The sequence below is a fragment of the Triturus cristatus genome, chromosome 12 (assembly GCF_964204655.1).
Source record: "Triturus cristatus chromosome 12, aTriCri1.1, whole genome shotgun sequence".
NCBI classification, from domain to species: domain Eukaryota; kingdom Metazoa; phylum Chordata; class Amphibia; order Caudata; family Salamandridae; genus Triturus; species Triturus cristatus.
The window spans coordinates 81228933-81241925 of record NC_140595.1 but is presented as its reverse complement, the minus strand read 5'-3'; the positions used below and the strand labels follow the sequence as shown (position 1 = coordinate 81241925).

Sequence of the window (12993 nt, the reverse complement as noted above, 5' to 3'; positions counted from 1 at the left end):
GTTTTATAATGCTGAGCGAACGTTTCAGCGATCTCCCGTGGGTCTGCAATCTGGGTATCATCAGTACCCTTGAGTGCGCGCACCCATCGTGCTGCCTGCTCTCTCCGTTCCAGCCATGCTAATAGCTTTCCGGTACGTTCCCCTTGTTCATAAATACGATGGCCAACATTCTCCCATTTACGTCCTCAAGTAGTAGCTGTTTATAGTCTTGCCTTTTTGTGTTTAGTAAGTGTTGAGTATCTGCCTCCGGATCCCGGGAGTTCACCCCTTCAAGACGAAGAATGTCTGTTTCCAACTCCCAAACTCTTCTACGGCGCTCGGCCCTATGGCCAGCAATCACCGACAATGCCCTACCCTTGATAACCGCACCGTATACCCCCCATAGTGTTATCGCTGATGTGACTGAATCAGTGTTTTCTGCAAAATAGTATTCCGTATCCGTCCTCAACGTGTCTTTAATGTGAGGGACCTTTAGTGCCCAGGGTGGAATCCTTATTGGGCCTGGCTGCGGGTGCTTCGTACCCAGGACCGTAAACACAGGGGAATGGTCTGAGATCCCCCGCGCCAGACACCGGGAGTCCGAAAACTCGTGGATATGCTGTGCATGCGTAAACAGGTAATCTATTCTTGATTGACTCCCGTGGACCCCCGACTGAAGTGTAAAGTGTGTGTCCCAGATATGCGCCCATCGCCAGACATCTACCATCCCCAGGGCTTCTACGAAGTCACGCAGAGGAGAACCATGTGCTGGGTCACGTCTAGGGTGGGCTCTATCCACTAGTCCGTCCATCATCCAATTAAAGTTGCCCCCCATCACTAGTGTGTCCATTGGGAGGTTTAGAAGGAGAGTCGCTACGTCAGACAGCGTCGTACGTTGAAGGCCAGGAGGTGCATATATTGAGACGACATTAAGTACTCTCCCTTCCCACATACCTGTGCAAGCTACGTACCGCCCCAGCTGATCTGTCCAGGTTTTATGAAGCACGTATGGACAGTTCTTCCGCAGGAGTATTCCCACCCCCCTAGATCCAGTAGTGAAGCCAGAGTGTGCCAACATACGGTACCCCTTCCGATCTAGGGCCTTACATGAGTTCCCATGCAGATGGGTTTCCTGCAGGAGCACCATATCAAGACCCTGGCGATGAACATATTGCAACACCACTCCCCTCTTAATCTTGTCTCCTAACCCATTGACATTCCAGGTGACAAGCCTAAGCCCTTGCCTCATCGTCATGAATTCCAGGTCGTAACTGGTCGACTTGTGTCAGGGGCCCCCGATGGCCGGGTCCCCTCAGTATAGAGAATTGCCTACCCACTGGACGTTCCCTGGTAGCACCTAAGCAACAAATCATTTCTCTTGTCGCCTGAACATAACACCCCATCAATCCGTGCCGATATACACAATTACAAAATCATGCCAACATGCAACTCCCCGCGCTGCCCCCCCCCCCCCAACGAAACTCCCCTGGAACCCTTGCCTCAAGAACAAACCCCCCACCCTGCTTCCCTGTATAGTGGAACCAGAACTGCCCGCCACCCCCAACATGCAGAGTGCCTGTCGCCCGCCCATGAACAATTCTAGGGAACGCAAGTAACCCCACTCCCTATGCGGTCATAAGTCTACGACTAGCGTCCCACCCCCCTCCCCCCCCGCCCGCTCCCCACCCCGACATCATGTACAGCCGATTTGGGTCCAGCACAATCCCTTCCTTGAAATCACGTATTGCCCTCACTGGTATGCTTGTCTGAACCTATTTCTCACATTGCGGTCCAAGACCATCCGCGAGCAGCTCAGACCCCCAAGTTGGCCACTACCCTCCATGACATACTTAACCTAATGTTAGCGGTGGAACAGCTCCGATGAGGCAATGTCATTGATATCCCTCCAGTGTCAGCGCTAGACCAGCCCCTACTCTACCCCATGTATCCAGGTCCCCGATCCTAGGGCTGTCTTACTCCATTGTCATACTCCCCAGAGTCCCCTGGCCCCCTGGGTAGATAGTCGAACCAAAGTGTCTCACCCGGCGCCAGGCTAGCGCCCTCCTGCCGGCTCCTGCGAATCCGAGCCAGAATGCACTTGAGGGCGCCTATGCTGGCGCCAGTCCACATCATCATCTGCTACCGAGGATGTCTTCTGACTTTTTTTCTCAACTTGGCGCCAGCCCTCCAGCCATTCCCAGGCCTCCTCCGGCGGGTTCAAAAACCAAGATTTTCCGTTTGCTTCCACACGCAACTTGACAGGGAACATCATAGCATACTTGATTTCCTGCTCTCGTAGTGCCCGCTTTACCTCCAGGAAGCCACGGCGTTGCTTCTGTACCCTCAGTGTAAAGTTCGGAAAAAACATGATCCGACTGTTCTCCATGGTGAGTGGCGGGGCCGCCCTCGCCATCTGCAGTATCACATTGCTGTCACGGAAATTGAACACCCTCGCCAGCAGCAGTCTCGGGGGCGCCCCAGGCTTCGGACGGCCCCCGGGCACTCGGTGAGCTCTCTAGATTGTGAAGCATTTGGAGAGTCCCCTAGGTTGTAGCTGTTTAAGGACCAGGTCCTCAACGAATAGGTCCACGCCAGCTTCTTAAGGTAGCAGCCATGTTGATGACTCTGGTAATCACCCGACTTATCACGTTCTTACATCAGACGCAGCAAATTTAAATCACTGAAATACCGTGTGATCACATCCAGTTGATTGCGATGTGGACTTACCCTCACTTTGTCTTTTCCTCGTACGCATAGTAGCACACAATAACGGAATCCGACCGGAAAAAACAGAAATCCCAAGGCAAGACTAATTGACTATAGCGGATTCGTGACATGAAAGCAAACGGTGTGTAAGTCAGAGGATGGTAACTGATAGACCGTGTTGCTTGATTTTTTTAGATTGAATGTCTAATTCGGCCCGAGAAGGGTAAGTTTCAGTTGCGTGACGTAACACCTTTCTTTAATTTTCATGGCAGCGGTACTTACTTTCCGCTGTTGTTGTTTTCAGCCACATGTACATACATCCCTAGCAAGAAATAAGAACTTTCTTTGACTTTCTGGAAACGGTTACATGGCTACGGCAGGTAACGCAGGATTAATACTTCTTGATCCTTCGTTAAGTTTGAGCACACGTATGATTTATCCACTTGAATATTTTATTTGGGCATTTCTTCTATGTCACTGATACACTTTTTGTTTTATGAGCATCACATTGGTATGCGGTTGTTATCGGTTCGCATTTAGGTGTCCACGGAGCACCCAGACACTTTTTCTGGTTTCACTCGGGACTCTTTACATTGCACCTCTTATCGGGTACAGCAAGAGCGAACACAGATATTAAAATATTAAAATTGAAATAGGTCTTGTATATACGCTATATTTTCACATGTTATAAGACATATTTTTTTTAATGTTTCGGCAGGAGGCCGCCTTTGATACGTAATTGAAGATTGCATCTGCCCCTGACGAATGGTGTAAAAACCCGAAATGCATTGGGCTTGCTGGAATTGAATCAGCAAATTATTCATTTGATGTATGAGCATTGCGCAAAAGTTTGTGAAACTGTGCAAAATTGTTTGATTTATTGATTATGTACTGCATCTGTGTCATCAAAAAGTTATTTTTCTAATGAAATGATTTCAAATCACACGAGTACATCATATTTAATTTATGAGATAATGATTTAAATGTGCATGACTTTTGACTGCAACCTTAGGGACATATAGCTGTGCGCAGGAACGACGTTCTTACGTTTCCTTTTTTCTTATTGATACTACTGGAGCCCCACCATGTCATTCTGTTTTTTCCATGTACTTGAACCAAGATCATTCATGCTACTAAGGACAGTAAATTAAAAGAAATTCAATTGTGCTAAAGCGTTTTTCTGCAATTCAGTGTATATCCAGACAACACCCTTTCTGGCTTAGAGTGTAGCTTAAATTATGCATAAAGGAAACGGGGAACTCTAGGTAATTCCCAAGATTGAGGCGAAGAGCAGCTCCGTTATATGGAGCACCCTACAACATCACCAACACTGAATCTGCTCACATCAAATGTCTGTTTTTCTAGCAAAAGTTTTACGCATAGGATTAACACAGTGCCATCCACACCACGCTAGAAAGTGACAAAGCATTTTGTCATTTTTACAGCAAAGTCGTTAAGCATAGGATTAGCCAATGCCATCCATGCCGAGCTAAAAAATAACAAAAGCCTTTACCACTCCAGGCCCAATATTACAGCCTTGGATTGGTAAAATATACCATCCAAGCCAATCTGGAAAGAATAAAACCAATCCCTGGCAAGCGTGTTGCTCTTGTTAGAGCATTTCAGAGAGGTATAGCTTTGTCCAGACACAAAGGAGTACCTACTATAAGTCAAGACAATGCTCTTTCAGGCTTAGAGTGCCACATAAATTATAGAAAAAGGGAACTCTGGGTAATTCCAAAGGTTTATGTGGAGAGGTTGGCTTGGAAAGTATTTCACCAATCCAAAGCTGTAATACTGTGCCTGGAGGGCTGGGGGCACAGGTATCTGGTGGGGCAGGAGAAGCACATGAGAGAGAGAGCGAGCTACAAAACACATGCCCACTCCTGGAGTGCTTAACAAAAGAGAAAAAAGTAGTTCCCTAAAAGTGGACAGTGAAAGGATACAAGTCAACCAATCAAAAGAAAGAATGGTAAAAATGCTGTGCTCAAGGGGAAGAGCAAACAAAAGAAGAGGAAGGCAAGCCATTGAATAACAATCAAGCTGACTGTGACAAAGTCAACCCATGGTAACCAGTGGGCTCCAACACCATTGTATGTTTGTACTATGGTCTACAAGAATCTTTCGCCTACAGGCAGATAAGAGCTGTCGGGTCTGCAAGAGCTAAAAAATTGGGAGACTGCAGCTTGGTGTCCTCATCTGAGAAAACTGACAGACTGACACGCTTCTGAAAGGTGGCACAGAAGCGTGAATCAAGACCGCTTGGAAGCAATTTGTTGCTTTTACTGAAAACGCAGTTAGATTTTTCTAACAAGTCCTGTTCCAAATTGGATTTGACGGCTACCATTCAACCTATCAAGCATTGTAGCTTACAAGTCGATTTTAAGAAACTCCGTTGGATGAGTGCATCGGATCTACTATGTGTGAATATTAGGCCATCCTAGACCAACGGCTAGGTTGCCATTGTCAATTTTAAGTCCTGATGAAGACCCGCATGACGATTTAAGATCGCATATATAGGGTTGAAACGTCGACAGTACCTAGGACCAGTTCAAGACTCGGTTTCATAGAGAACCTGAATTTTCCGTGGAAACTGGGTCACTGTGCTCTTTCAAATACTGGCCGTTTTTATTCTGTATATAAAAACTTTTGTATTCACTTTGTATATATTATGCACTAATTGTGTCACTTATGTAACTTTGTCACTGATTCACAAATTCACTTTAATCTTTATAACTTTGGTAGCCATACTTTGCAAAAAAAGAATGATATGGGTGTCGATATAAATGATGCAATTTATATATAAAGAACATTCTGCCACCCTACAAATCTGATTTCATCGTGATTTGCACACTGTCATTTCTTCATGTGGTCCTCTTAAACACAACTTTGCTTATGATTAGTTCTGTTTTCCTTTTTTGATTAATGTACTCAGTTTCTTTTTGATCCAATCACAAAACAAAGCAATTGCTTGGATACACCCGACAGAACCACTGTATTTTGTATCAGTGAGATACCTTTCAGATGGGTTTTAGGATTCAAAAGAAATACACTTTTTTTTTTACATGAAACCATCATTTAATTCACATTTTCCAAGGACGGCACGGATAAATGAGATGTGTCAAGTTAGGGTTCATCCTTCCTTCTCATGATGTCAAAAGAGGGAAAGATACTTTGTGCCTGAAAAATTAGAGAAATAAAATGTATCTCACTGTATTTTCGGTTTCAGTGACTGCAGCAGAATGTCCGACTCATAAGCGTCCTCTGCAGGGCCCATCCGTGAAAGGCTCAGATATGGATCGTCGTCCGCCATGACATCAGCTCACAGGATCACTGCTTCACTGCAAGAAGAGTTAATTCACCATTGTTAACACCTGAACTTTTCATCAGCTTCCATTACTGACAATTATGAGCACAAATTAAATTATCACAACTGACTATATGGAAGATGATGACTCAATATTAGGGCTACTTCGAGAAAATAAAAGTTTGGAATTATTTTTATTGATTGTAAAGCGCGTGTTCAGTCTTGGTGCTGAGAGACACAGCCCTCAGAAAGTGTGGTCTAATGTCAATTAGGCTAAAACAGATACGTTTGCAGAAAAGCATAATTACAAGAGCTTAACTAAAACAGAGGTAGTTTGTAGTCAGGAAAGGAATATAGGCAGCAAATTCCATAGTTATTGTTTCAAAGCACCTAAAAGGTCTTCCCCAACACAAGAGTGCCCAACCTGAGGGGGGGATTAACAATGGACATTTAAAGGAAGGAGTCTGACACAGGTCGGTTTTGAAAATTTCTGAGACAGGAGAAGTCAGTGGCCTAGACTCTACGTGTTTAAGGCATTGGAGTCCTAACTTTACAAATAAGCAATGAAGCGTCCATCGAACTCCAGAGACCTGAGCTAACTTTCTCCGCTCCACTACCTTTCTGGTTGCAAAATCTTAAATAGTCTGCAGTTTATACAACAGTCTGTTGTATTAATCATGTCGGGATAAGACACAGGCAGACATGATCCTAGCATGAGAGAACTTGGGAAGGAAAGGGAAGATGTTCCCCAAAAGGTACAGCATGTAAAAATACGAGGACGATATCAAATTAACCTGTACCTTGAAACAAACATATTCGTTGAACAGGGATTTTGCTTTTACTACCAGCCTGCAGAGGTATCTAGTGAGGTCAACAAGGTTTGCCTCTTAATAGAAAGGAGAACACGTAGGCTCTTGTGATCAGAAAAAACAACCTCAAAGTGAGCGGGGCCTTTCCCTTTGCCACCGTAAATCTAAAATAGAACTCCAGACTTGATTTAAGGTCTAAAGACAAAGTGATCGTACACGAAAAAGTCTTCCATTCAAATCTTTTATTCTTATTTTGTACAATAACCTGGCCAACATTTGTTTCACATCAAGGTTGCTTACTTAGAACCAATATGTCAACCGTTGCTATAATAGCAAAACAACTTCAGAATTATTCACACTTCATGTCCTTTGTATATTATCCTCAAGTGGATACATCATTACATAGTCTAAATAATATCTGTTAATCAATTTCCTATGGTGTACAGAGGTTGATATAATGTTCTTTTAAATTAGTCACTCTCCTTAAGTTCATAGCGGCATGATAACTGACTCTAGCACGCAGAGATATTCACATGCAGTAAAGTCGGTTATCATGCCACTATGAACTTAAGATATTATTGTGACTACGTAATGAAGTATCCACTTGAGCATAGACAAAGGAAATTAAGTGTCAAAAGTTCTGATTTTTTTTGTTGCTATTATAGCAACCAGGACACCTCCGGGTATTTGTTGCGCTTTATAAATGTCATTATCATTATCAGCAATGGTTAGTGTATTGGCCCTGAGGAAGTGACGTGTTGGCCAGGTCTATGTCCAAAATAAGAATAAAAGATTTGAATAGAAAACTTTTTTGTGCCCAACTGCTTTGTCTATAAGGCTCAAATCAAGTCTGGTGTAATGTTTGTTTCCTGCACACACTGTTCGTTTTTAACGATGAAAATCAAGTCAGCCTTCCATTCAATTAATGGAAATTGCTGATCATTCTCTGTTGGCTGGCAGATGCAGTACTCAAGATTAGTGAGAGAAGCTATGGAGTTCTGATTAAGGCATATGATAAACTACACATGGTATGAAGTATGACTAGGAAGAACATCTATGTGATCTTATTAACTAAGCCAAAGGTTAAACATATTATAAAACAACAAGAGGCACAGACAGAGCCCTTATGGAAACCCACACTGTAACACATAACTGCTTGAGCGAATGGTGGCAAAATCACAAACTGAGACTGGTCTGCCAAAAATAAGGATAAATGGGTAACCCACATCCCTGTGATCCCCACCTCTCTGAGCCCAGTCATGAGAACAGCATGATCCAGTGTTAAGGAAGATATGTGCAACACAATGACACACGCTGAATCTCCCTGATCTACTATATTTCTCAGCTGCCAAAGAGCTAACAATGTATTCTCTTCCAAGTGTACTGAGAGTTCAATCAATCAGTAATTTATTTTTCGGGTAAGAACCCATTAAACCACATCAAAGTGCACGTACCACACAATTAATGGAACAAGATCTAGTTTTCAAACAACCAACAAGTAACGTGACCCTCACTGCAAAGATCACATTACTTGAAGTGCCTGTTTTTACTAGGTCCAATGGCAGCTTTGAATTACAAATACCCGAATTCCTCAGCAAATACCAGGGATACTTGTCCCTCGGAGTAGCATAAAATATGTAGTTGGATGATAGGTATCCGCAGTGCAACTTTCCAGTGACTTCAGGTACTCCAATCCTGTTTCTTCTTGCATTCTCCTACTTGGTTTCATGTTTTTCCCATTATAAAACCAGGACTACTAGTCCCAGGATACAAGGAAAGAACCTCGACTGGAGAATATAGTCACGTATGGACAAAGAAAATATGGTAGCAACTGAGATCGCACACGGCAGCACAGACCAAAGCACATTTCGTCGCCTATACATGCAGGACAACAAACGTACAGAAATACAACCTCACGTGCATAGAGATATGCTGAAATCTATGTCCAGAGTCCACAATAAGCACACTTCATTCATACAGACCAACATGCATGCTTTTACCCAAGCGCATCTTAGAAATCGGTGGACGCAGGCCAACAATATCAAACAACCATACATACGCAACGGGATACAGAAATAGAACCGGCATAAAATCACAGGCAGAGACTGACAGGCAAACAGATAGAAGAATGGACTGTCTGACGTCCATGAGTCCGAGAGACAGTGAAAGACCACAGCCAGGTCGATGGTTGCATAATTGACGGGTAGAAGCAGTTTAATGTTCAGCCTCAGTTCAATATAAATCATTTTTCAGGTGGACATGAAATGACCACCTGTCCACTACTTACACGGACCGTCGTTAAATCCAGCCTAAAGTCTGAGGTCCTTTATTGATGTTATAACGGATGACATTTGTCCGTAAATGCAGTACTTCCGGGTCGCCTGTAAGCCAATACCGTGGTTGGACATGGTCGGAGAGAGCGAGGGACTCGTAATGTGTAAGGCGGCCCAAGATTGGAGCACTTTCAGTAGCTCAACCAATCCTTGTACACTGTCCAGAAGTCATGAGTGCTGATTGGCTACGAAGTCCGCACGTGCCTTTTCTGTGTATAAACACTGTTGGAGCCGCCCTCTACTACTCGGCACTGATGTCATACAGCATGGGGTGGAATGGCTTTGTGGGCGGGATCTTCTGAGGCGCGCCAGCGATGGAAGCAGCGGGAAACCTGATCCGAGTAGCAATATTTGTCTCTAAGCAGACAACCAGGGCCTGTTGCTGCTGCCTGTGATTATGAGGGGGAGGAATGGGGATGTGCAGCGGCCAGCGGGTGTTCAACTAGGGTGACCAACCGTCCGTAAATTTCACGGACAGTCCATAAATTGGACCTCACGTCCGTTAGGATGCTTTTTACGGACGCCTTTTGTCCGTAATTTTAGGCATTTCAGGGGACAGAGCTGTTCTCCTGCGAGAGGCCTCAGCCCCCTGATGGGGCCGCCTCGCACTCCTCTGAGCACAAGAGCAGCCCCACCCGCCCATTGTCATTCTGTGTAGGGCTGATTGCCACATACAGAACGACAATGGTCCAGTCTGGGCTGGCACAGTATGTGATGGCCTCCTCCAGCCTCGGTCCAGGCAGAGCATTCTGTCCAGTGGAAGTGCAAAAACGCCCACGCTGCTGTTATGTGAGAATCCAGTTAATCGAAGGAAGGCGGTGAAAGAAGTTCAAAGGAAGGATTATAGATCTTTCAGAGTGTCATTTTAAACTGAAGCATTTTCAATATTATATTCAAGGAAGCCAAGGTTGCTGCTCTTTTATTTTATGCGACTAACAACCATTGACAAAGCCAATAGTTCTGGCTTGTTGTAGGTGTAACGTTACTTGTTCCAAGTGTAACGTTACTTGGTGTATTATATATCTGGATGCAATGACACAAGCAACAAAAATACCATTCGGGCGGCACATTATATTAAGCACAGATTTTTAGCTTATGTGTTTTAAGCCACGCATTTTATTATATTAAACACCCTTTTGGAGAGACCCCACCTAGCTTTTCCATCCCACTTAAAGCTCTGGAAACATCACCATGTCGCAGTCGCCCCACGTCCAGGCACTGTACATCATGCATGACTCATGCCTTCCACTTTTTCAGATTGCCTAAGTGCAGGGACATAGTGAACCCTGCCCCACCCCACCCCTTGCTTTAGGAACTACAGCAAGGGTAGAGTTCTTGATGGGTGTCATAATTAATGTGAAAAGATGAGTGAGTAAGTGAAGGGATGGGTGGATGGATGGCTGGATAGATGAGTGAAATGATGGATTGATGGATGAGTGAAAGGGTGGAAGACGGGCGAGAGAATGGGTGGATGGATGAGTGAAATGATGGATGGATTGATGAATTGATAAGTGAAAGGGTGGATTGAGGAATTGATAAGTGAAAGGGTGAATGGATGGACGAATGCGTGAAAGGGTGGATGTAAGGCTGGATGAGTGAGTGAAAGGGCGGGTAGATGGACAAAAGGATGGATAGATGGGTGAAGGAGTGAAAGGGTGGATGGATGAGAGAAAGGATGGATGGATGAATGATAGGTTCAATGGATGGATTCATGAGTTGATGAGTAGATGGATGGGTGGGTGGATAGAAGGATGTATAGCTAAGTGAAAGAGAAAGGGGGATGGGTAAATGGATGACTGAACGGGTGAATGGGTAGAAGGATGAGGGACTGGATGTATGAATGAGTAAGTGAAAGGATGGCTGGATAGGTAAATGACTGGATGGATGAGTGAATAGATGGATGAATGGGTGGAAGAGTGGATGGATGAGTGTACGGATGGATAGGATGGATGGATGATGGATGAGTAAAAGGGTGGATTGAGGGATGGATGAGTGAAATGATGGATGGAAGAATACGTGATGGATAGGTTTGTAAATGGATGAATATGGACATGGATGGGCACACAGATGGAAGGACAGAATGATGGATGAAAGTATGACTACACATTGTAAGCCCCATTATCTTAAGCAACATTTCTTATACATTGACTTTCACATTTATATGAGTGATTGTCTCTATATAATATGTGTGTGTTGTAACGCACTCCAACACTCTGCCCCACATACTTGGGATGAGTAGCACTATAGAAGAAATTAAATACACACGAGAGAGGGACTATGTGAAGATGAAGGGCGCCATTGGAGGGTGGTATCAAGGCCGGACTGGCCGGACCGGGCATCAGGCGTTTTCTCTGGGAGCTGGAAAGGTGGGGGCGGTTTTGTTATCACAAAAAAACCTGCACATTTGCTTTAAGCTGCGCGCACACTGACAAACCATGAAGTGCACAATTGTCTCAACCTAATATAAACTTATTTTCATTTGTACTTTAGTAGTTGTCTATTTGCTTGCTTATATACTATTGCGCAACCTTCTCTGATGTGTCTGTAAAACGTACCTTTTGTCCTGAATTTTGACCTCCTGTCCTGAATTTTGACCCCTTGTCCTGAATTTTTACTCTCACTGTCCTGAATTTGCACTCATGTCAGTTGGTCACCCTATATTCAACGAGGCTGATTCCTCCTAGTGAGGGCTGTGACTGTCGGACCCTGGCCGTGGTGGGCTGGATGACAGTCCGTTTGGTTCACTCTGGGGCTGCAGATCCTACCTATAGTGCTGTGTTGCCTTGATATCTAGGTCTTCGACCCGGTCGGTGACTAGTACTCTAGATACGGCCAGAGCCTAGGAAAGATGCGCCCGTCTAAACCTCGCACGCGGCCACTCCCATTCTAATAAAGCACTGCACCATTTGTGTATGTTTGGAAGTATTTGGCGCAGCTTTATTGTTCATGTGGTTTCACAACTGTTACCCCAAGCAAACTTTTTTTGGGAGCCATTAACCATTCAGACTGCTTGCATCTCATAATAATTGTCGTTTGCTTCATAAATCAAACCAGCATGCTAGTCCTATCATCAAAAATTAAGTAGACAGGATTATTGCTGGCCTGTCATATAGTTCTAAATCTGGTCTGCAAGTTCTGTGCACCCCACTCCCCCCAATTCTGCCTTACCCTGCCGAAAGGCATCAGAAGGTAAGTAGCCTGTTCTGCCATCCAACTGTGGTCGGGAGTGGCCTTTCAATACCTCCTTCAGCTAATTTCCTTTGATCTCCTTTACCACTGATCTTCGTTTTCTGCTACAGATCAGTTGTTAGGTATCGGTGGGCCTTCTCTTATCCATGCCTGTCCCGATAGATAGTTAGAGACATGGGCATGTGGAGTGCTTAAATATGCTCAGTTTGCTCAATGGGGTAATTTTTAATTCCCCTCTGCTGCCATTGACCAGCAGGATTTGCTCCCTTTCTCTTGCTTTGGTGCAGTTTCTCTTCGCATTCTTCATGCCCCCCTCTTGGGGGGGGGGGGGGGGGGCAGGTGTGCCTTTTCCTATCTTTGCTATTCGTCACTTACGGGACCCGCCACATTCCTAGACCCTGGCGTGGTTTATTGCACCAGCCCCATTACATCCCCTTTGGGTGCAGGCTTCTGCCTTAAACCTTGAACATGACCACTCCCATTCTAATGAAGCGCAAAACCATTTGTATGTCTGGAAGTACTTGGCCGCAGCTTTATTGTTCACATGGTTTAACAACATTTACCCCTCGCAAACTTTATTTGGGATCATAAAACATTCATACTGCTTGCTTGTCATAAATAAGTCATTGTTATTGGCATTATAAATCACTCCATCATGCTTGTCCTGTCA

General features: G+C 44.5%; 1 protein-coding gene across 1 annotated transcript in view; it reads right to left on the bottom strand.

The window, feature by feature from the left end:
- Positions 1–9178, bottom strand: part of RFX5 (regulatory factor X5) — a 71186-nt gene extending 62008 nt beyond the window's left edge. The window contains exons 1-2 of the mRNA XM_085637107.1: positions 9089–9178; positions 5898–6026 (exon numbers count right to left, since the gene is read on the bottom strand). Coding sequence (XP_085493233.1) covers positions 5898–5998 — 101 coding nt within the window. The 5' untranslated portion in view covers positions 5999–6026; positions 9089–9178. The remainder of the gene's footprint in view (positions 1–5897; positions 6027–9088) is intronic.
- Positions 9179–12993: the final 3815 nt, after the last annotated feature.